General features: G+C 41.1%; 1 protein-coding gene across 2 annotated transcripts in view; it reads right to left on the reverse strand.

Annotated features, from left to right (window-relative positions):
* Positions 1 to 25,436, reverse strand: part of KCNH5 (potassium voltage-gated channel subfamily H member 5) — a 165,033-nt gene that overhangs the window by 133,043 nt on the left and 6,554 nt on the right. For both annotated transcript variants that reach the window (XM_030484218.1, XM_030484219.1), the window contains exons 2-4: positions 18,597 to 18,720; positions 11,028 to 11,134; positions 6,626 to 6,754 (exon numbers count right to left, since the gene is read on the reverse strand). In XM_030484218.1, coding sequence (XP_030340078.1) covers positions 6,626 to 6,754; positions 11,028 to 11,134; positions 18,597 to 18,720 — 360 coding nt within the window. The remainder of the gene's footprint in view (positions 1 to 6,625; positions 6,755 to 11,027; positions 11,135 to 18,596; positions 18,721 to 25,436) is intronic.

The following is a 25,436-nucleotide window of genomic DNA, read 5'->3' on the forward strand; positions in this document are numbered from 1 at the left end:
TATTCAGTGCTTTTCTCTATGGTTTGAAAGTCATTATAAAATACCTGATGAAATGCCAAGATGACAGGAAGAATAGAGGAATGTTAAACAGTAGTGAGGGCAGTCATGCAGGATGATGTGCTTGATATCTGGGCATGTGCCATTAAAATGAGCTTTAAATGGAAATCGGATATCTAGGCAAAAGCAATGCAAATTGTATCTCCAGCATGGAAGGGAAAAATGCAAATAATAGTTCTGAAAAGAATCCAGAGGTCTTGGCAGATGAGCAATTCAGTATGTGGTTTGCTTTGGCAAAAAGCCGCCTACTCCTTGGATATACAACAGTAAGAGCTAGGCTTGGAGCGGCTGAGCAATTGGCAATACTGAAGAGTTAGCTGTGAACCCACCTAGCTACAACACTGACCACAGAAACTGACTGGAGACCTGGGAGACTGAAATCCATGGCACCACAGCTTCATCCCTGCTGCTGCCAATGAGCTAGATTAAAGTGCAGCTAAAATGTCTGTGGATCTGACACCACCAGACCTCCAAATTCAGGCTAGGCAGAAGCTTAAAGAGCTCAATTAATTTACTTTATCAGAAGAAGGTGGAGCAATGACTTGATTAGATGTGTAAGTGCCTTAATGGGGCTTTTTTAGTACAGTGGGAAAAAAAAAAATGCATTAAGATGCTACTGCAAGAAGCTGAAGCAAGGTTAATTTAAGTATGACACTTTTTTAAAGCTGAAAGTATAATGAAAAAGCAAGAAGAATATTAAGAAATGTGGTGAGTCCTCAGTCTCTCCAGACTTTTAAGTCAATACTGGATGTTTGTCTGGAGGGGATGATTTAGTTACAAGTTCACGGGTTCAGGAGAGGAGCAATTTAGTGAAATGTAATGCCCTGTGATATAGAGATTAGACTCTTAAACTCTCCAGCTCTACTATGGTTATACTTATTTTATATATGGTTTATGAGTGTACAGTTTTCTACACAGAAAGCATATCCATCTACAAACAGTCACTGCTTTAAGGATCAGCTTCCGTTTAATTCAGCCTCTCACAGGGTTAGATTTTATTTCAATGGGATTTCTTTTTTATCATTCCTCTGAGTCATCTACTCTTGACACTGGAAGACTCTTGACAAACGTCCTGGCAAATGACCACTTCTCTTGCCATCCCCCACAAAGTCCTTTTTCAAGACCCAGGTATCCCTGGATGCTGCACTCTAGACCCAGGCGAGAATGAAGAAATGGAGATGATCTCCTTGGTGCCTGAAGGCACTGGGGGTTGAAACTCTGCAGATCAGAGCAATAGGAAATAGAACCAGAACAAGTCAGTCTCTATAGCACCAAGACCCTTCTTATTACAGCCATGGAAAAGTGCAATAAAAACATGGTAAAGATATCCAAATTGTGACCTATTAAATTACTGTTACGGATTACTGTCAAGGTGATGTATTCAATAGGGTACACTGTGCTTCAGCTAAAGGTAGAAACTTCATTTTCATGCTCTAATCCCTCCACCTACTTCTTCTATTATCACCAGGATTGATACCCCCTCAAGTAAAAAGTTCCCATGTGCAACTAGTTATATATGCTTAATAACTTGCACTTATTAAAGATAAAAATGGATCAGAATTATAGGCTTAGCAAGGATTAGCAAGCATAAGTGCATATTTCTGCAACTACTACACTTTTTATAGTCCTGTCACACTCCGAGATAGAGTTGCATCATTATATAGAGTTTCATAACCACAGAGAGTTATATCACTGGGAGCATTACAGCATTGTCCCAGACAGTCTTGATTGTCAAAGTCTGGCTTGATCAAGTGAAAAAAAACAAACCAAACCAAAAAACAGAACAAACAAACAAACAAAAAACTGAAACAAAAACAAACACCAAGAAAAACAACAACAACAAAAAAACCCCACAACAACACCCCCCCCCCCAACTTCAGGATACTACTGTGCCATCTCCTGATCCCATCTGTTAACAGTACACAGTTCTGATTTGTAAGAGCTCCATTAACACATCTTTGCATCCAAATTCAGCATCCCATCAGTATTCACCAGTACTTCCCAATCACTTCCAGCAGGTGACAAGCATGGTATTTCACTCAAAAGAGACTCAAGATAACCAGCGAGAATCCTAGCCAAAAAAACCTTGCAAGTTTACTTAGAGGCCACATTTTTTCTTTATTGATAATAATAAAAGGAATAAAGCCATTGCACAACTAGGTGAAACTCCACTATTAGCCAAAAAATGCTGGCCTTTTTTTCAATCCTTAAACTTTCAGTTCAATATCATCTACAGCACTCCTGTGTTAACGGTGTTAACATTTGAAGTAGCCCCATTTGCCCTTCTTATAGTTAGGGCCCAGAAAAATGGCTTCATTTTTTTTCTGACAAATAAACTTCAGATTGTTACCACTGTGTGTCTTTGGAGGGATTGAAAGTCTTCAGATGTTTTTAAAAGGCCACTGGGTAAAGACAGAATAAAAGCACAGTAAGCTGATAAAAGCATCCAACTGTGACCCTACAATGGTACAAACATTAAAAAAACAGATTCTTTGGGATTTATTTTCTGAAAGAAAATACATAATGCAATCTTTCACACGCTTGTAATGGTCTTCTATTGCTTGTGTAAAGCATTCAGCCAGGACACCTGGGGATCTGGCCCTATACCACCACGGGCATACCTATTCAGTACCTATTACTTGGTACTGAATCAAGATCAAGCAAATATTCATATTACCAAAGAGGAGCAGAAGGAATGAAAGAGAGACCAGACAAACAGCACAGCTTCTTTACAAAAATAAGGCATTGTCCCAGTGACCACGAAGTGCAGCCATCACCTCTTGTCGCATCCTCTGCCCCATCACTAATCCTCACACCTTTTCGTCCACACTGCCACCATCCGCATCCATCAGCCACTGACTCAGGAGCTGGAACACTACAGACCATAAACCAAGCCAACGGAAGGAGTTCTCCCTACCCTCCAGACCTGCACAACTGCCAGTGGCATCTTTACCCAGGAGTAAACATGTCAAGCAGGTGGCTCATGTTTCCTTCCGTTATCATCCTCACTGCTTCTACTGAGATGCTGGAGTATTTTTACACTTTTGAATGATTAGACACTTCCCAAGTAATTTTCCATTACAAGGATACAACATTACTTTTTGGTCAGTGTTACATTGCTATATATCATAGGTCTCCCACACATTGCCCAGTGATAATAGATGCCATATAGGTAACAAGAAAACAAGTCAGTCAAATCCTTTGTGCCAAACTGACCCTACCCTCTCAGGGAACAGGAGTTTTGATCTCTGCCACTATATTTTATTAGAGGCAGACAAGTTTTAAATATCCCTTTTCTCCAGTCTTGCTTTCAGTCCAATAAGATTCAGGAGCTTTCTGAACTGCAGCAAATCCACAGTCTCCTGGGTGACCCAGGAAAATTTTTCATTACTTGTACTCCCTCCTGCAAGCAAAGCCCCCTCTTCCTCCTCCTCCTTTCTGACAGCATTAACACACAGCAAATGGCAAGCGCACAGGTAAGCAGAGACACACACCATCTGTCATACTGTCCCAGACCTCTCTTAACTTCCCTCACTCGCACGGGGCTCATCCCTGTGATGTCAACCGTATTTTTTGCACTGAGCCTGTAAATAAGCATATTTTTGAGCCCAGATTAAGAAAAAAAATTCCAACTCTCCACTGCAATGAGCTTTGTAGTAATATAACTATTTTATATCCTGTTTCCACAAATACGAAAAGCTCCTCAACACTACTGAGCAGTTCTGCATTCTGAGCACCAGAGCACTGCTCCCTGTTCCCCAAAACTGCTGTTCTCTTGCAAGGTCAACATGAGATGCTTGCCGTTTTGCAGCCACTGCATGCAGATCTGGCAAACCCAACCATTTATCTCCAGGAGCCAGGACACACAGACACCCTGCAGTGTAGATACACCCATTGTTATGATTTAAATACCAAATCCTTGTACCTTCTAGAAGCATGATATAGTGAAGCTTCCCAACAAAGCAACATACCTTCGAACAGTGCAGAATATATTGGTACTGAGAGATTATTGCATAATGACATCAATATTTTATTTCTGTTGAATTTTTTATCTCAAATTTACTGCTCCCATAAGTAATAGACAGTAACTCATCTGCGCCATAGTTACTTATGTATTATGTATTGCATGGTCCTGGCAGAATTTCTGAAGAAAAATCCTTCATCTTTCTCTTAAAAATAAAATTAAAAAAAACCAAAACAGCCCTTTCAATGACAAATCCCAGAACTCAACAGCCATATTTTACTGGAATGCTTTTTATGCAAGTTTAAAAATTCTCCACTAAATTGTAATGTATATGTTTACCAATCTCATAACTCAAAAAGAAAGTGGCCCAACAGCTTCTAAGCACATTGTAATGTTATCTGCAGGGACAATGAATTATGCATCTCTCACAGCACTACGTCTGACAAAACAACACTCTGATCCCAGTGCCATGGGATCCCGTAGATCCACCCAGTTGAAATAGAAAGGGTAATACAATGGTACTGTTTTCCCAACCTTGTAGTAAAATGGTGCAAATATCCAAATATTATTATTTATATATGAAGAATACAAAGACCAAGCTCTAATTTATGCAAAAGCAGAAGAAAAACCTGCTTTTTGGTTTGTAATTATGGAGCTTGTTGGACATATTGATTAGTGTTAATCAATGCGCTAATCAAAATGCCCTTAAGACTCCAAACATATGCCTTAAAGAAATTTAAGAGATGTGGCTGTACTGCAAGTGCTCTTTAACCACACAGTCAAAATTCTCTGGCTGCTGATGACAATATTTTGCAATGTTCATCATTAAGACCTGGCATTTTAACTAGTAGTATCCTTCACTGGAGAACAGCAGTACACAAGTTATTCACTTCACAGCTATTGCTCCCTCCTGTAGGAATGTATATTGTTCCCATAATGGATGCCAGATGGATTCTGCTCCTCCTCAGACACAAGAAAGCCCCCCAGCACACCCCTGACTCCCCAGGGAAGACAGCCAAGTACAAATCTCCCAGGCCAAGAATCCAAAGGAGGCAACATTCATCATTTCTGCATTTGGGAGCCATCTTCAGCCTGTTTTCCCTCTCCTGCTGCAGGCACACACTCAATGCAATTACTGTCCCACTGCAAAAAGTGGGACAGAGCTAGTGAAGGGAGAGGGTCTAGGGGCTGGTTGCATGCGAGAGACATCTTGGACTCCCCAGACAGCATCAAATAGGAAATCCTACAAAAGGATCCTTGCAAAGACTGGCTTCTTCCTTGATGAGTTCCCACTAAATATTACATACACTACAGCAAGGAGCCATTCTCATGCTTTCAGATCTCTACAATTAAAGTATTTCAATTAACTGGCATTTATCCTAAAAAATCTAAATTATTTCCAGGCAGAAGAATTCCATGTTATGGAGCAGAAAGTAAATTAAAGGAACATTTGCAGGTTGCTAACTAAACTGTAGAGGCAGTAAAGCTTATGATGGCTTATGATATCCTGTATCAGGGTCTTCAAGCTTTATGGGTAATAGTCTCTAGACAAAAAAATCTCGTATTTGGTCTTAGCCCAAAGAGAGACCTTTTGTTTTATTTTAAGTCTGCCTTTATAAATCTACTTTTCAGTTATCCAAACACATACAAGTGTTATCTAGACCATAAGAAAATAGTTTAAATCCTGCTTGCATTCAAATGACACCAAGTTTATTCTAAAGAAGATGGTTTTGAGCACATATGGCTCTTGGTGAGAAATTAAGTCTTCTACAAGCACAAGGAGGAAAATATAGCAAGGAATTAATCGCTAGAAGGCAGCTTACAAGAGAAGATGGAATGTAGATGCTGCAGCACAAATGCCCTTCTTTACGTGAATGTGTACTATTTTACCCAAAGCAATATATATGTGATCTTGACACAAGAGACACGTCTTAAAACCAAAGCAGGGGATGCTTCTATATCCCCTGCATCTTTCCTCCTCAGTTCTCTCTTGTACAAAGCTGCAGGTCTGGCCATGGTTTGTTAGGTGATGAGAGCAAGGCACATCACAACAAACACCATGACCAACAGCTGCTAAGTAACAAGTATGATGTCCACCACTACACAGTCATCATGGCTGACCAGTAATAAAGGACCCAAACAGGCTGTTTCTTTCACAGTTGATCTCCAAGGGTGAGAAAGGAAGGAAATATCAACATCTCAGCACAAAGGAGCTGAAATAATTTTATTTTTTTCCTGGAAAGAACATACCAGTCCCTTAGAAGAAAGGTCTCCCAAAACAACACAGCATCAAAATTACTCAAAACTATGAAATTTTTAGCAAGTCCCAACTGTGGTGAAGAAGTAGTGAAATTACAAAGAGACAGAGCTACAAAGGCTTGTAACTCTGGCAAAATATTGTTGGGGAATTTCCACTCATGATGATTTATTATCTTTTATTTTTAAGCAATAATTTAGGAGAGTGGCTTTGAAACTCTGACAGGTCACAAAATATTTCCTGAATTCAAGACACAGATCACAAGCATGAAATGTCCCTGTCACAGGACTAAGCTCAAGCATGTACTTTATCATTTACAAAAAAGTAATAGTGTATGTCATACTTACCTTTTGTTGAATCATCTTCAATTGGTTGTTTGAATAAAGTGATATCCTTAAAAGTGCACAAGAACAAAACCACTTTTTCATGCTCATTTCTTATGGGTGCAATTTGCATGTAGAACCAAACTGGGGTTCCTGAAGTAGAGAAAAAAAAAAGACATTGGACTGTGGTGCAGCACAAACTTTCCCCAGCCTGTACACGGAAAACTTCAGCATTTACATGTTATTATAACACACGTGTAGTTTAGGACCATATCTCAATATTTCTACATCTTCCAGATCTTTTAATTTTAGCCCCTCAGAGGAAAACAACATATTACCATTTTTACAGCTTCATTAATCTGATCAGATGATAAGTAGAAACAGGAGGCTTTATAAATCTCCATTTGGAAATAAAATATATTATTCTTGCCTTCTTGCTCTTGTTTTTTCACCAGCATGCCTCACAAACTTAGTGTCTGCAAGGTAGGAAGGCAAGAAAAAATGGATGGATGGCATCTTTGATTCTTTCTTCACATAATATGAAGCTATCAAATCTGAAACTGATGGAGTATACTGTCAAATGCTCCATATTTGATGCTACTCCATTATTTCAGAGGAACTGAGCTAATCCAGACATAGACTCTAAATGTGTTATCAGGACAAATCAGGAGATTCAATTTCCTTTTTGTGTTTCAGGTCATACCCTCCACCTCCTCATTGTCCTGCCCAGTGGAGCACTCTCCCAGTGCAGTTATCTCTGTTTAGCTTTTGAAATAAATCCAGAATATTGTAAAATCCTACCACTCATCAAATAAACAGCCAAAAAATCCCTACTGTGTTGGAGTGGTTAGCATGGCTTTTGGTAAATCCTCACTGTTCACGCAGGGCTCCTGCAGGTGCTCAGGAGCTAAAAAGAGTCTTATTTCTTCCTAGGTTGAAATGCACATGGCAGTCCCCTATGCACATGCAGGTCTGCTCTGTAAGGGGCAAAATCCTAAATGACTTTAAGCATACTGTTTAGAAACACCCTGTTCACCTGCAGGGACATGAATGTCAGAGAGGCTTTCCATCCGGCAAAGCTCCATGCCCACGGCTGTGTCCCCTCCCTCCCAAACTTGCACCTACACACACTTCACTATAAATGCCTTCACAGCTAGCTAATTACCTTTGGGATTTGATGTGCTTTCAGTCAGTTGACATAATGCCTTTTCTCCTGAGCTGCCTCAATGCCAGTCTGAGAGTTGACACATTGAGACAAGCCACTTGCCCACTGTTATCCCATGGGCACCTCTGACCCCCCCCAAATCTCCTCTAACACATCACGTCTGGGAACTGTGCCAGAAACTGCAGGATAGATGCCCAGAGAGCAATGAAACCCTTTTGGACTAGGACTACTGTGGGAAAGGTTAAAATCCACAAGAGTTCATGAAAAAGTTCAGCATTGCTGAATTGCGATTAAACCAGCAGCTCACTAGCAGTAAACTGGAAAAGCGGGAGAGATGGAAGACTGATTTCTTTGATAATTCCAAAGCCATTATGCTGATTACTTGATTATCTCAATTCCCAGTTGCTAACCTAAGATAAAAGACTCTTTTCATAACTTCTAAAACAGAGTGCTGCAGCTCTCTGGAGTAATACTGTACTTGCACTTATAGCTGGCAACTCATCAGCACCCTCTGAAAAGCTCTGAAAGTAAGTAGGCAAAATAACCTGTACAACAGCACTGATATGTATATATATGTATATATATATATGCATGCCTAACACGGCTGCTGAATAGTTGAGTGGGTAGATCTGAGGACTATGTAAGAAGGAAAGCAGCAAAGAAGAAGAAAGTTACAGAAAACCTTCAGGTCTGAACCTGAAACCTGAAACCAAGCTTGGTTAAAATGCCAAGGGGGCATGGGAAGTCAGCAGTCATACAGATGCTTCTGGAGATCTTTAGCTCTTACAGATCATCTCTGTGCCAAAGCAAAGAAGGATGGGAAAGCAACCTGAAAATCTCAATATCTCCTTCTGCCTAAAGCATAAAGGAATGGGTGAGGGGAAAAAAAAAAGTTGTGCCACATCACCAAAAATACACAAGCACCTCTTGTTTGGTGTGTGGGAGGGTACTCTGAGAGCACTGCAACCTCCATGCAGGGTCTCTGGCAGTGATAAACACAAGTCCTTCCACAGAGTAACTGTCTATGTTTCACAGAAATATATTCATAGCAATGGATTACTATTCTTTATTTCTTTATCTGCTCCAATATTCAGCCTGGAGGATAAGAAGGCAGTTTCTTGAAGGACCTTCCACAAGGCTCAGAGTATGATAAATGGAAGCAAACCCTGGGCAAACCAGCTACGGAACTGGAGCCAAAAGGTGAGCCTATTAGCATTAGCAAGAGGTTGAAGTTCTATGCTTCCAGTTATAGAGAAGAAAGCTGGCAACAGATGTTATGGATGGGAACTGGCTCAAGCCTGAAAAGATATATGAGTACTTTTCCATAAAGTCCTTCTGTAATCCTGCATAACTTAAGGAAAGTATAGGCTTGGAGAGCTGGGCAAAGGTGAAGATTTTATTAAGGCAACTGCAGCTTAATAAATCTCTGAAGCATCATTAAGCTCCAGCAGACAATCCACAACCCAAAGCAAAAAGCTTGTTACAGAAAAGCCACCAAGAGAAGGCTTTCCTCATTTTATACTTAAACGAAATAGAAAGGAAATTACTTCAGGACTGGCCCATGCTAGAGCAGGAGCTGCCAGCCCATTTAATAAGGGAAGACAGAGCCAGGGAGAGCACTGGATCTCTGGGATCCTCTCTGGAAATCACATGGACACCGGGCATGGCGGCGATGGGCACCACCACCTGCAAAGATACCCAACGTGAGTCTGTCCTGGGAAGTTCCCCTAACGTGAGGGGCCGTCCAAGTGACCTGCACAGGAAATAGGCAGAGAAGCAGAAAACCTAGAGACAGACGCATCCATATGCTGAAGAACCAAAGAGAGGTCATTTGGAGGGCTCTCCTGGGCACCTGCAGAAACAGCTGGACTTCAGAGCTGCTCTTGCTTCTCTTTTTAACTAAAGTATTTGCTAAAATGCTTTGAAGCATGCAGAATTAGAGAATTCTAAAGGCATTTCCTACTGTTTAATGCACAGACAGGAAGATTTAGTCTAAAAGGGGAAAGTGGAAATAAAGCATAATGCATGCAAGTTTGTTTCAAGAAGACAAGGTATCAAGGCTGCTCTCTTCAATGTCATGAAAGGTTTATGTGAGTTTGCAGTGAAATGGGGCAGTCAGGCACAGTAAGCTCTTTCCTGAGGCATACCATTAACTTCCCTCAGCCACAGCATGTGGGGGAACCCTCCAGCCTCACCCAGTAGGGGGAACACAGCTGCAGCTACTGGGCTCTAGGCAACTGAACCAGCGGCAAAGCTCCCCAGCCCCACTGGACCTGAACCCTGTACAGGGCAATGAAAGCCACGCTGAAGAAAACACCTCCCATCAAGATTGCTCTTGGCTTGTGTTTGACATGGCCAGTGACCCAGTCAACTAGACTCAATCTGCTCAGGGTAGAGGAACCAGCTTTTCTGGAGCATGCTTCATCTGGTGGTTTTGGGGTTTTTTCTTGGGAAGATGGCTTCTGCTAGTGGAGGAGGCTGCTCATCTCCACTGACAACAGCAGGCATTTCAATCACCAGCCTGGGAGAGATATCAACACCGCACAAGCCCAGTGTGAGACCACACAATAGTGTGAGTTTTGCTTAGTATGTGCTATAACATTGATAAAGCAGTAGTAGTACTACCCACATACGTGGCAGGACAGAAAACGTACTGCAGTGACTCATGGTTAAGACAAAACAAAGAAAATCTTTTCTGGTGCTGGCAACCTCCTGTAAACTCAGTGCCACCAAGAGGCAGTGACTTAGGTCATACATCTCATTAAGTTACAAAATTCCCTGGCTATTTAATTAATCCCTGGGTTATGCATCAAATCTAGTATTCTCACTAGAGCTCATAAATGTTGGTTTACACATCTCAGAGGCATCTCAACAATGTTGGGAGCATCCACACATGGCAATCGAGTTCTGGCTTCTCACTTGAGGAGGTGGGGGTGTTTCCTGAAGGATGTGGGGTAACCTCATTCAAGATTTCTTTTACTTAAACCAGTCAGTTTCCCTTCAGGAAAACAATCCTCAAAACTAAATATATTTTGTAAAGAAGGAGTCAGACTAGAGACAGCAGGGAACAACCACTATTCTTGGCAATCTGAACACTTCTGAAAAAAGCTCTCTTCTTGAGCTGTGGCAACCAAAATACCCATTTCTTCTCCAAATCTTCCCCGAAATTTACCCATATGTCAAAATGAAGTTTAATTTAATATATTATATACTTTAAATATGCTTTATCACACCCAACACCATACACAAATATATACATACTGTTTTTCTTGTAGAGGAGAATTTCAAAGCAGTTTGACTCATAGTTGTCAAAAGTCTGTCTGACTTTTTCAATGGTCTTCTTGTCTGTCAGTTCACCATACATAAAACTGAAAAAGAAAAAAGGTTTCTCTTTTTTCTAGACAAGAAACAACTTTGTTACAGTCACCTTAAACAGCACAAGCATTAGAGATGCTATTAACTGTCATTTAGCAAAGTTTAATTATGATTTACAGTTCATTTAAATATTTAGAGTGTCACAAGGAAACCTACAATAGCAAGTAACCATGACCACCTTTTTACTGTAAATGACAACCAGTAAATCTACTGTAAAGTTTCATTAAATGCTTTTCTGAGCATATCTTTGAGGATATATAGTTAGAAAAAGAGCTGATAACCTATGAAACTATTAATGCTACAGCAGCAGGTCATGAGAGTATTGCTGCCAAAACAGAGAAAACTGAACAAAACCTCTAAAACCTCCCAAATTTTGTTCAATCCGCTTGAAAAGGCTTCTGGAGGAGGAATGGAAGCTACTGCAGGTACAGGCTGTGAGCTGAATCAATGGCTATAAATCTAATCTTGTCAAGATGCATCAGGGACAGTAAAATAATCAGAAGCCTTTTACTAAATACCAATTTCAAATAGAGGTAGGATTTAACCAGTAAGACGTAATGACTGTAACGCTCTGAAAATTCAGCACAGAAAGCAAGTGTATGAGTTGTCTCAGTGTAGCTACATCTGCACTACTACCAAACACAACCAATTCACTCTCATTTTCCTTATTGTATAATGCATTTCTTCGACATTTCAGTAAAAATATGGAAAACATTAAAATGCTTTTGGAGATTCATCCCCCTCCAGGTTGAGAACATAAAAATGTAATTTTAACTCTGCTATGTCTTGCCACTTGACCATCTTATCTTCACATTCTTTTCCAGGTCAGACTTTCAGCTGGTGTAAGCAAACCCAACCCCCTGACCTTACTTTTGAAAGCCTCTGTAAGGAAACTGTGAGGCTTTTATTGTCATTCTTCCCTGGATTAAAAATAAGTGAAGACCACTCTGTGAAAATTCCCAATTACAGAACTGAAGGAAAATGGAACATGGGGTAAAAGCTTTCAGACGCTTGGATGAATACACTTTTAATTGATCAGACTTTTTTTTTTTTTCTTTTCTTTGTTCACAAACAGTTTGAGCTTCAGCTGAACCTACAACAGACAACCGTGGAGTATAAAAGAGAAAAGAAAAGCTATCAGTGCCTCTGTGGTTTCAATGCAGCTTCTCTTTTATTGATCAACAGACCTCCAAAGGTTCAATAAACATTTATTTTATGTCTACTGTTCTGAAAGAAACAATAAAACAGCATAGTGGTTAGTGACTTGGCAAGCATTAAAACACTCAATGAAGGCCAGACCATGAATCTTTTCTTTACACAGCCAACCAAGGGAGGCAATGGAGCTGCTCCCAGAATAAGGTGCTGCCCAGCATGTGTGATGGAGGCAGTGACTCCAACATCTAGATTTCACTTCAGCTGCTTCTTGTCTGGTAACACAGGGAGAGCTATTGATAAATGACATGTCATAAGAGTTACCTTTGGGACAGCACTATAATGGAGACGCCATTACTACAGCAACTGATGTCAGGAAATGGTTTTTCCAGGGCACAGGGTTACATTAAGGTACTGCTTATCATTAACATACATGGCTGTCTTTAAAAAATGAGCAGTAGACTGTGTTTTGCATTTCTTAATGACCTGCCTTTCTTTCCTGAGGTCAGCTGATCATCTTTTACACATTTATACGTGAGATGACAACAAAAAGAGTCTGTTTGGTTTTGGGGTTTTCAATCTATGCCTTTTTTTAATGCACTGATGAGGTAAAGCAGATTGCTCTCCTGTCTGCAAGACAAAATAAGACATGGTAGTTTTCACACAGCCTGTTGTGCAATTGAATTCTCTTTTTTTGTTTTGTTGAGATTTAAAACAATGTTTCTCTTAGTCCTGAAGGAAAAAATAACATGAATTTGATGAAGTGCTTGTCTTTTACATGGCTTATAATAGAGAAAGTCATCATTAATTAGTGCTAAGATGACAAACCATACTCGGCATTCTGAGTAGTGGACGATGCTAGTTAGCATTGCTGAATACAATCAACTTTATGTTTTAAATTAAAAGCTATATTCTCACATATAAAAAGACATTTTAAAGGCCTGTGGAATAATAAAAAACATTTTTCAGAAGGCAATTTTTAATAGCACCAAAGAAACCTCAAAGCTACTCACTGCACAAGTTATATAAGATCTTTGCTTATCACAGGTTTAACTTAATTTAGTCTGTCCTATTTTGTACACATGAAGGAACTCCTACTTCTTCAGTCAATCACTCTTTCTCTGCCTCATGTTTTTGTTATGTAGTGATTGTCAAGTGCCTTCAGTGCAAACTATACAAGACGTAAATATCAAACCCACTCTGCTGCTGGAAATCTTACTACCTAGAAAATAGACTTATCAAAGAGAAAGAAGACTTACTGAAATACTCAGAGAAAGGTACAATCTTAGATAATTTCCCCATCTCTGAAACAGACCATTTGTCATTTAAGATGCCCGGGCTCCCACCTCCCTTTGAAAGCATCCCTTGGCATAGAAAAAACACATCTGAAGCTTTGTATCATGCTCTTCTGTCCTTTCTCAGGATCCACAGCAATGGCATAAGAACAGCTCCAGGTCTACAGCATGTGCCAGGGTGGTATTTAACAGCATTTGTGAGAAATTATCCAGGATAGAGGACAGGTGAAGCACAGAAGGCTATATCCAATTTACAGCTCCGTTCATCCGGAAGCACTGGATGAAAAGGCATCAGTTACAACAGACAAACATCTAGCCAGGAGGAATGGCAAATACAGATGCATGTCAACAACTTCAAAGCTTCGCAAGCTACAGAACAAGCACCATTTCTAAGGGGAAATGGTGCAGCTCCCTGGGTCCCACTGGCACCCTCAGCAAGGTTTCTTGCACAGCTTTGGCAGTGCAAGGAAGCCTTCTCACACACACATCAGGTCAAAGAGTGATATCCAAGTATTAAACCTAACTTTTTTCAAGTCCATCACGCTGCACCCACCATGCAAAATCCCCTTTCTTTGAACACTCTGGGAATTTTGGCATTGGCTTCACTGGAGACAGAATTTCTCTCGCAGACTTTCTTTAATCCCACTTGTAATGGCAGTAAATCAAAACAAGGGAGAGCAGAGATGCTGACTGGAGCACTGCAAGTGTTTCAGTGGAAACACTATCTGTAAACAACCACTTCAGCAAGGAGATCCAATTCCATCCTCTTGTACAGCTGGAAGGCAATACATAATCAGGGCCTAAGAGCAGGTTTCCTCTTTGAAAACAAAACCAGCAACCAGCTACCTCCAGCCCAGCGCAAGGCTCTTGGGGGCAAGGAAGGGTAAGCAAAGCAAAGCCTGGAGCAAATGCCAAGTATAAAATGCCAGGGTAGGTCTACTAACCAGCCACTCAAAGTGTGCCTGCTCTTCCAAAGGCCTGAGGAGAACAGAACTTAACTGATAAGCAACAATATTTAGAAAACACCGATATTACTTGCAACATTAAACTGGGTTTTAATGTTTCATAACTGTTAATTTTTTCAAGGTATTTATCAAGACATACTTTGTCATGAGTGTGGGCAACTGGGCATGAAACAAGTGATTTTCCTGCATGCTGGCTGATCTATTGGTGCACCTCCAGGCAGGGGGGGTTTCAAGGTTAATTGAAGCTTAGAGATGTCACAACTGCAGATACCCTGATCCTCCAGGACTGTCAGCTTACCTTTGTTTGGCACAGCAATGCTTCACCAGCAAACAAGTTCTTCCACTCACACCAATTATGCTATGTATCAGCCCCAGCTACACATGCAAATTTGGGTACCATGTGCACCCCAAAAGAACACACAGTGATTCCCATCACATGCTCTTCATGTGGCCTGACCCCTGAGTAGGCTGTGCCTTTTATACAGTGCCTGTGAAACTAGGGAGGCTAGCCCTCATACTGAGGTATTTCTAAGTGATTTTCCTGCCAATGGCCACATTGTTGCTGATCAAAATTCGGATCATAGAATCACAGAATGGTTTGGGTTGAAAGGAATGCTAAAAATCATCTAGTCCCACCCCCCTGCCACAGGCAGGGACACCTTCCACTAGTCCAGGTTGCATGGAGCCCCATCCAACCCGGCCTCGAACACCGCCAGGGATGAGGCAGCCACAATTTCTCTGGGCAACCTATTTCAGTGTCTCACCATCCCCACAGTAAAGAATTTCTTCCTAATATCTCATCTGAATCTGCCCTCTTTCAGTTTAAATCCATTACCCTTTACCCTATCCTTCCATGCCCTTGTAAAATTCCCCCTCCAGATTTCTTGTAGGCTCCTTTAGGTACAGGAAGGTTGCTCTAACGTCTCTGCCAAGCCTTCTCTTCTCCAGGCTGAACAATTCCAACTTTCTCAGCCTGTCGCCACAGGAAAGGTGTTCCAGCCCTTGGATAATCTTCATGGCTTCCTCTGGACTCACTCCAGCAGGTCCACATCCTTCCTGTGTTGGGGGCCCCAGAGCGGAACGCACACTCTAGGTGGGGGTCTCATGAGAGCAGAGTAAAGAGTGAGAATCATCTCCCTTGACTTGCTGGTCACACTTCTTTTGATGCAGCCCAGTTCACTGTTGGGTTATGTTGAGCTTCTCACCAGCCAACAGCCCAAAGTCCTTCTCCTCAGGGCTGCTCTCAATCCGTTCTCCATCTTGCCTGTATTTGTGCTTGGGATTGCCCTGGCTCACATGCAGGACCTCGCACTTGGCCTTGTGTAACCTCACGAAGTTCGTATGGGCCCATCTCTCAAGCCCGTTAGGATCCCTCTGGATGGCATCCCTTCCCTGCTGCATATCAACTGCATCACACAGCTTGATGTCATCAGCAAACTTGCTGAGGGCGCACTCAATCCCACTGTCTATGTCGCCAACAAAGATGTTGAACAACACCTGTCCTAATACTGATACCTGAGCAATGCCACTCATGGGTGATGAGAGAAGGGCAAAATCAAAGGTATGACCAGCCTGTCACAGGACTAACTCATTGCCTGAGCTGGAACAAAAATCACTCATACCTCCAGTGCCTTCTCTTTACCCACCCCTCCCTGTGATCAGTATCAGCCAAGACCACCTGAGGCGGAATATAATGATGACATATGAGCAGCCAATGTAGGGTACGGGATGGGACAGACAGAAAGAAGATATAGTGAATACTCACTGGACTACCCAGGAGAAAAGCACGGATGAAACTGATTTGGAGGCACAATAGACAGGGGCAAACTCACCAAATATTTCAAAATTTATGAATTGTCCTTTATCACACTCATGATCAGTAACAACAATAATTCAAATCAAGGGCTAGACAGACTTGCACTCTTTGTATCTGTGTATTTTTCTTTGGTTGGATTTTTGGCACTATTAAGCTGTAAAAACAGACCCTTCCAAAGCCTGCAATAAAGGTGTGGCACCACAGCACTCTTATCCCACAGCACTTGGCTTAGAACAGTAAAGCAAACAATAAATATAAAGCAATTTTTATGAATAATGTAATGATCTGGGCATAGCATAGCAAATCTGGACTGAGATCTTGACTCAGAAAATAATATAAATAATAGCCCCAGATACCCATAAACCTCCAATGTCATTCCACTGAGTAAGCCTAAGCAGGCACCACTGGCCTTCAAGAGCTGTTTTCCATTCCGTACAATTGTACAGCTCTTCATTAGAGAGCAGCTCCACAGACATTACTCTGGAAGGGTACATATTATATGTCAGACCACGCCGAAAACCTCTCCAGATCTCCTTTAACCTGCAAAGACTGTGATGTCTCCTAAGAAGCAGGAAACATCACTCTGCGTATATAACTCCACCAGCACATACATAAAAAGTAGTACTAGGAATGCTTTCGCGTGTAGAGAGGCCTCTCCAAAATCCAGAGATGGATGTAGAGAATGAAGACTAAAGAAAATAAAAAAAAACCACCAACAACAACCAAAAAAAAAAAAAAAAACCCACAAAAAACCCCCACCAAAACCCAAAATCTTTGCTATCAATTCCATTTTCCATAATAATTCCTACTTGAATTTGCATCTGTATGATTCACCTGTATGATCTACTTGAACACACCATCAAAACAGAATCCTTACAAATGGTAACTAAAGCCCATCACATTCACAAAAAGCACTCGGAGTAAACCTTTTGATCCCCTCACTATTTGAGGAACAAGGCACAGGGGAATCATTATCAGAAAGGTATTGCTAAACCTTTACTTCCTCAGTATTTTCCTACATTTCTGTTCTATATTTGTAATTATCTGTAATATGCACAGACTATAAAAGTGCTGGCTCACAGCAAACCTATACAGTTCAATACTTAAGACAGCAAAGAGCAAAGGGGAAAGCATGTATGTATATCCAGCACAGCTGTGGTAAGGCTGTTTCTTTCAGCCCCACTGAGTATATTGACTCTATTGCTACTATGTGAATGAATATTTCATTCTGGTGGCATGAAATTCCACCGGAGATGGCATTCCCATCTCTTCTCCATTACCCATCAGAGGAAACCTGGCTGCTCAGAGCAACCCTGGACTCCCAAGGCTTCCTCCCCTTCCTGGCAGATGAGAGCAGTGACCACACATCAGCACACGTTGCTTTTTGGAGTTAGCAATGACTGACATCCAAGGACAGGCTCACTGCCTGCCCTGCTCCTGCCAGCTGAGGCATCAGCCCATGATCAGTATCTGCCAGCACCCATCTCCCAAAAACCATCTCTGTAGATAGGCAGCTCCCTCCTTCCAGCACCCTGGAGTTGGTAGCTCCCTGAATACATAAAGGGAAAACCTAAAGAAACATGTATCTCAGCCATTCCTTATTGTCTCTATCCCTCGTTTAGTTCACTCATGAACACGCATTAGGGATTTAGTCTTTCCCCAAACCATCTCCTTTTAAAGGATACAGCAGACAAGGCGCAGATGCATGTCTAACCATAAATCATAGCTGCCCGCTCCTGAGAGACCACCAACAAAAGGAAAAAGCCATAAAGCTGCAATGCTTAGAGTAGATATATCATCAGCTTAATCACTCTCTTAGGAATAAAGATGCAGCCTGCACATTACTGTGCTCTCTGTGTGTAAAATAACAGGAACTAACATGGGCTACAGAATAGCCCACTGCCTCCTGGCACGCCAGCAGGAGAATTGAAGGAAAAAAACCAGTTAAAAAAGACTTTAAAATATATTACTTAAAACCCTTCTTTCTTTATTGGATCATTAGCTACAGCACATTTGTACTGATATCAGCCAGGATAAATTTCAAAGTGCTTTACCATGTCATGGATAAGTTACTGGTTTCATTCATTTAAAGCCTGTTTCAATACTTTCATTTCTACAAAACAACACTTTTCTTACATCAACACCTTTTGCAAAACCTCATTGTTCTTCTCAGCAGATTACAATTTTTAAAGTGCATTGAGTGGCAACAAACAGACAGTTGCCATACCTGCAAGTGCTGCTCTTCTGCATGACGTCAGCTCGATGATATCCGGAGAGTTTACAAAACCCGTCATTACTATAAACTACAGGCCAGTCCACAATCTGGGCATTTCCCAGTAAAAAACTGGATTCTGCAAGGAGAAAGAGAAAAGGAGACAAAGGGCAGTCGTCAGTGGCAAAGCACAATTCAATCCATGTGTTATACAGCAGATGCAGAGTTATTAATGATGGTAACTTGTAGTGTGAAATTTCAGAGGGAATTGAAACCAAGATAGGCATCAGAAAAGAAAATGTGATGAAACAGGGTAACTCCTACTAACATAAGTAGCTTCTTGCACCCCGAAATACTGATATAAGTACCAACGCTTTAACAATTTAGAAATCTAACAATTTATTCAAAGCATCTGGGCAAGGTGTCATGTTTGGTTTTCATTTTATACATATCTTGAACTCAACCTTAAATTATCTTGCATACTAACTTTAAAATTATGAACTGTATTTGTGCCCAACACTGATGACAACTGTCTTGCTTCAAGCAAGTAAATTTTTCCTCCTGGCAGGTTCCAGTCTGTTTTGCAGGACACAGGCAGCATCCCTGGGATGAGGGACAGAGAGCACCAGGAGCCACTGGGGGGGGTGAGATGTTCCCACCGCATCTCGTGGCACACCACAAGCCACATCATGCCTGTAAGTGCAGATATCAAGTGACCCACGTGGAAATTCAGCATGATTGGGGAACTCATGAGTGCCAAAGGGACTTAAATATTGAAATAGCAAAAAACAGCTACAGAATTTCAGTGGTGGTCTACTAAAAATGCACATAGGTGGGTTTGGCTCATCCTCGTAACATGCATCCATTGCTGTAATTACAAAATACAGGCAGGGAGTATTTCTAGGAGGCTGAACTCAGGTTTAAACATTGTTTCAGTCATCTGTTCTTTCAGTCAGTGCCTACAGTTTATACGCACGGACTGGCACCAACACATATGAGTTAGTCTTAAAATAGTTTTATTCACTAGTTTGGAAAGATTCTTCCATCTCTGCTTTTAGCAAGACATTTCTAAAAAAGAAAATACTCATTTTGCTTAAACAAAATGTTGTGGGATGTTATGTTCATTGAGACTGCAAACGTTCCTCATTTTGTTTCAGAAATAATATTCTGACTTAAATAGAGGTTCTCAAATTGTAGTCTGTGATGATCTTCAGAGTTTTCTTTATTTTTACTGTGAGTTTTCAATTTCATTTTGACTGCAGCTACAGAACTAACTGGTCCCATTCATTGATGCTAAGAAGCTTTTAAAATATAACTATTAACAATCACTGCTTTATAGAAATTACAGGAAATGTTCCTTGCAGCAGTTCTTGGGGGGAGAAGGGGAGGAAGGAAATTAAGGAGATCTTTTACAAATTTTCCTCATAATAGCCAAAGCATGGTTATGCCAGTTACTTACAGATAGATACTCAGGTGCATACATTCATTTTCCCATGAAAGTGACATGGGTTTTGCATGAGCTACACATGCCACTCTTAGACGTATTTATAACCATGACTGGTTTTTACATTATGCTAACATTATTCTCCTGAACAAGGGAAGTGTATAGAAAAAAGCAGTATGTCTTTCTTTTTTCTTTATAAGCATAAATTTGGAAAAAAAAAAAAAAAATCTGGAGATTAGTGGATCTTCTGTAGAAAATCAGATCAAAAATTTAGAAGCCAAACAATGTAAGAAACAGAAGTTTAGATTTTGTGCAATCTAACCCTTTTAAGCTCAAAGAATTGATTTGAATCCATCATAAATATTCTTAAGCCTAAATGCCAACTTTTTAAAAATTCACTTTCCTACCCGAAGGGAGATGCCCTCACTACAAGCTGCAGGAGACACAGAGTAAAGCCTGAGCATTACACCAAGATCTACCTGGCTTTCTGCAGCCCTTTCTGCAGCAGGGACTCAGCCCAGCTTTCCTCAGCACAGCGCAGATAATAACACAGGGAACACACCAAGCCCCTGGAAACCAAAGGGTTCCCATTGTATTGATGTTACCCCAACCTTGCATCTTCTCCAGTTTGGGAGGCACCACCAGCTCCTAAATGCACTGGGCTCTCCCCACGGTGGCCACCCTACCCAGCAGCTGGAGAGGGTGGGAGCGTAAACAATTCTTAATTTCCCACCCCACAGGGAAACCACCAATATTACAAGTCCTCTGGTTAGATTTGAAAAGAGATTTATTTACAGGATTATCTCTCGCCAAAGTTTGCTCATATATTTAGATACAATTTGCACAACCCAGGCAATGAGAGACTGCAATACCAAACTCACTCATGGATTCTGTGCACATTTAGGTGTTCCCCAGAGGACCACAGTCCAAAAGCAGATAACCCTGCTTTGAAGCCTCCCCAACCAACCGACATAATCTTGATCGTGTATTCCCACCACCTCTGTTTCAGGACACAGAGTACACAGAGGACGATGTGTTGCACCCAGCAGCCAACAAGGCAACATACAGCATTTAAAGGTTGTCTTCTATTCTTTACACCTGAAGGTCTCAAAATACTTGGTAAGGCATTCACTAAACTGATCAAATCCACCAGAAACTTGGGAGAGGTCAAAATGTAAAGCCAAACTACTGATATTTAAAAAAGGAAAAAAATAGACACTAGAAGTATCTATGGTATTTGTAAGGTCAGATTAGATATATATAGTACATGTACTAGAAATCTGATGAGATCTTAGAATATGTTTTCTTTTGTCCCCATGAATTTTTCTTTGCTTAACTGACATTTTTTACCCTTGTCTCCTAAGCAAGTAAGGCTTCATCCATACTCAGCACATGAGTAAGTATGTGTGTGTCCTATTCCAACCAAAGAAAAATCTTGAATGAATGTTTGCGTCTTGCTAGAGACAAATGAATCTAACTGTGGGCACAAAGCCATAGGAATCCATGTTTCATTAATGCCACTGCTCAGTGAGCAGCTTGATAAAATTTAAGGAAGAACGAGTCAGCATCTGAACGTTGAGTTTTATTGTGTACCAAAGTCCCAGGAAACACAGGACTCCATGACTACCATGGATTTTATCAGAAGTCATGTTATTTTCTCCAACCAAAACATATTTCTTCCCTATTTCTACAATTTCTCCAAATCAAAACTCCAGGCAGATTTAACTTTACATTAGCCAGACCATACCCAGTTGTAAACAACCAAACTATGTACTGGGTGACAGGACATTTCAAGAGAACCTCTTTTTTTTCGGCTGTAATTTCAGAGTGCAAAGGGACATAGAGGTTTTTGCTTTGAATCCTCTTTGAATCCTTGTATATTCTCTAACGTGTCTCCATTTTGTGCCTAACCTTGATCAACAACGGAGACTCCTTAGTAGACAATACCACCTTAGAGTTTCTAGGAGTTTGGCATAGTTGAGAAAGAGACTGTTTTATATCATGTCATCACCACTAACTACTCATGAAACTCCATTTCTGCAGTTGCCTCTCCTGAGGTTCAGTCCTAACAGCCAGTCCTGGACTAAATCCATCTGCATGCCTGACTTCCATACTTCTACAAGTCAGTTACATGGTTTCCTTGCTAAGAAAGGTCAATCACAGTTGTGTCTTCCGTTAAAACTTCCATTAGCCTGACTACAGCAAATTCCACTCTGTTCAATTTGCAGCTGCCTGCTTAAACCTCATGTAAGAGACAAGGATTGTAAGAAACACATTTCATCTCCATCTCCAGTTGTCATAGGGCAGCCTAACATGAAAGAAGAGTCTGTTCCCTTCCAAACACAACTGGCTGCATGTTCTTCCTGGCCTCCTTTGCCAGCAGCTCCAAAGCAACGACCCTCAGCCAAGAGCACATAGATGTCCCTCTGTGCACTGCTGTGATGACTCTGTGGTGAAGTCCCATAGTATCCTCTTAGTACAGGCCAAGTCTTCATTCAAGCAGTACAGTGAAAGACAAGTGTGCTACAGACCTGCCTACAGGCTGCCAACTGACTTGCTCCTTCCTGAGATACATTGAGATTCACTGAACATAACAGGGAGGAAATACACCCAGACCATGGCTATTCACCCACTGGCAGCCCAGGGACATGCTCCACAGGCGCTGTTGCAGGCAAGCGCTGGGTGCACCTCCACCATCAAATCCCAGATTCACTCCTCGTCCTCCCCTTTCCCTGGTGGCCCACGGCCCACATTGGTTAGTTCATACTAAATATCTTTGGAGGGAGCCAAAGGACCTTTGCGCAGTCAGTCTTCTCTAAAGCATGGGAATTAGCCCTGCAAAGCCACATACCAAGGATGCTCCACCCAGAGCAGATGCCTTCTGCAAGACAGACCCCAGGCTCAGACTCCCTTCGTGGGAGAGGCAAACTCACCGTGACTGCTCTAGTCCTGAACAGATAAGAATGGTGTTTTGAGCCTTCTTCAGAAGAAAGCCAAAAAAAGTATGCGAACTGCAGGATGATAAGCATACCAAGGACACCAGCACTGGGATCTCCACAGCTGTTTTCCTGTTGGATTCAATATACAAGACCTATACTCCACAAGCTAGTTTTTTTAAAGAATATATTATATTGGAGGTAATCTCAAGTTCCAGCATTTCTTAACAGAGTTTAGCTACCAATAACTGGAAAACACTGAATTCAGCCACTACCATGTGGTAATATCTTATATTCTGAAAACATTAACATGCAGCTAGATTCGAACTTGCATGATGATTAGCCTGAAATGTCTGGTAATGCATTCATCCTTGCTTAGATTTCCCTGATGCACTGAAAATGCATTTCCATGTCCCATTTCCTTAGAGATAAAAGTCAATTTTTATTATTTCTAGGTTTTTCTTGATGTCATTGCCTCCACCAACCATTTTCTCCACTCATCGCCCTTTCTGATATATTGTAGAGAGCCCAAATCACAAATCTGTAGGTTGTCTAGAGTTCTTTGACTAGATACATCTAAACACCAGGGTCTGTCTATAAGAGCATGGGGAAGCAAGGTTCAGCCAGCAGACTCCCCTGTCTCAGAGTTGCAAGATTCCTCCGAGGAAGTCAGCAGGCTTTTTATTAGAAAAAATAACTATTTACAAGGTTTAATACTGATGACAAGGAATTATTAGAGGCATGCAATTAGCAAAATTTCAGGTTGGAAAACACAGTTGAGGAAAACAATCGTTAAAGCTGTATTTGCTGTTGCTGCACTTCTACTCTGTAAAAAGGCTTTTTGTATAAAGGCAGCCTATGCTGTAGAGCAGCAAGCCTGCAATCTTACTCTGTCTTGCAGTAGCTAATACTCAACACAGTGCTGAGCCTTGCTTTGCTTAAAGCAAAAAAAAAAAAAAAAGACCACAGTGTGCAAGCAATTTTTTTTAACCAACAAAATGCCCAAAGCAGTGTAAAATTCATGTTATGTAATCACAGGAGAGCAAGAACAGCTAAATCAGTCCAGGATACGTGCTTAGCCAAGTGAGAAACATTGTCTCTAATCATCTTTTCTCCAGAAAGCTCGGGTACCACTTGTAACGAAAATTGTTTAAATCACTGTTTTGGAATTCCATCTCATCCCAAGAAGACAGGGAACTCAACTTTTTAGAAAAGCCACCATTGAAAAGATGTTTTAAAAAAATTAAGTAATAATACTTATAATAATAATAAAAAGGAGCAGTGTTTTCATCTAGGAATAAACTCCTAATTCAAGCAACTTGACACAGAGCTGTCATTTGGAATTCCCACCCTTCCACTGCAGAGCAAATGCAGCCCAGACCTTTCAGGATCTGTGAAACATCTGGAATTTGACTTTTTTGCTAATGCTGTCTTATTAAAGCCCCAAGCCACTTAAACTGCTGTCAGCTTCCTTTCCTTATAACTGCACAGGGTCAGCATATTGCTGCAGTTCCGTTTAGACCACCTTGAAAAACTCATTGGGCACTTCTATGCGTGTTTTCGGGAAGGAGGTCCTAAAAAATGTTCTCATTCTTTTTCTTTTAGTTCTCCTGAACAAGTCTTGGCCCTGATAATACATACTTTTATTGATGTCGTTCACACTGACTCCAACCACATGCTCAAGACGTACTGCATCCCCACAGAATACAACAGAAAATCCTAAACCCTTTTGGAGGGCATTGTCCTCTGAAATCAGCCTCAAGGGGCAACAACATCCCTCCAGCTTCAGGGTTGGCTGCAGACAAACTGCTGTGCTTAAAGGAGCAACCTCCACCAGCACTTTCTACTCCTTACTATAAAGCCACACTGTTGTTTTCTAACAAAGCTATTATTTCCCCCGTGTCTTTAAAGCATGCAAAACATCAGTGTCATCCAATTTATCCAGCACATTAAGCGTTGCTTGCCTGAAAAAAAAATTTCTCAAAGGACTAACTCTTTACGTCACCTTTCTGTACCAGTGTTGTTTTTATTTAATATTCATATTATGAAAATGCAAAGAGTGCTAAACCCAGCACAAGGTGCCACTGTACCGACTATGCTAAAATGATCTATTTCCTGCCCCAAATAAATGCACCTCAAATAAAAGATAAATAATCCAGCATTGGCTGAAATATTAAATCCACGGGTAAATCACTTCGCTGGGAACACAACAGCTTCCACCAATTTAGCAAGTGAGCTCAAGAGGAAAGATTAGAGTCTGCCTGGAATTTACCTCCTAAAAACTTAAAAAATTAACTTCAATCATTGTGAATGTGAAAGACCACAGACAGCACAGTCCCCTGCCTTTACTGTGGCACAACGTCACTGACCACAGGGAGAGTTTTGAGTCAATACGGACAAGAGAGCATCCCTGTGAGCTGCCTGCAAAATGACATTTCATACAATTCTGATCGCAGTTTCTCCCACACACGTTCA

The sequence above is a fragment of the Strigops habroptila genome, chromosome 4 (genome assembly GCF_004027225.2).
Source record: "Strigops habroptila isolate Jane chromosome 4, bStrHab1.2.pri, whole genome shotgun sequence".
NCBI classification, from domain to species: Eukaryota; Metazoa; Chordata; class Aves; order Psittaciformes; family Psittacidae; genus Strigops; species Strigops habroptila.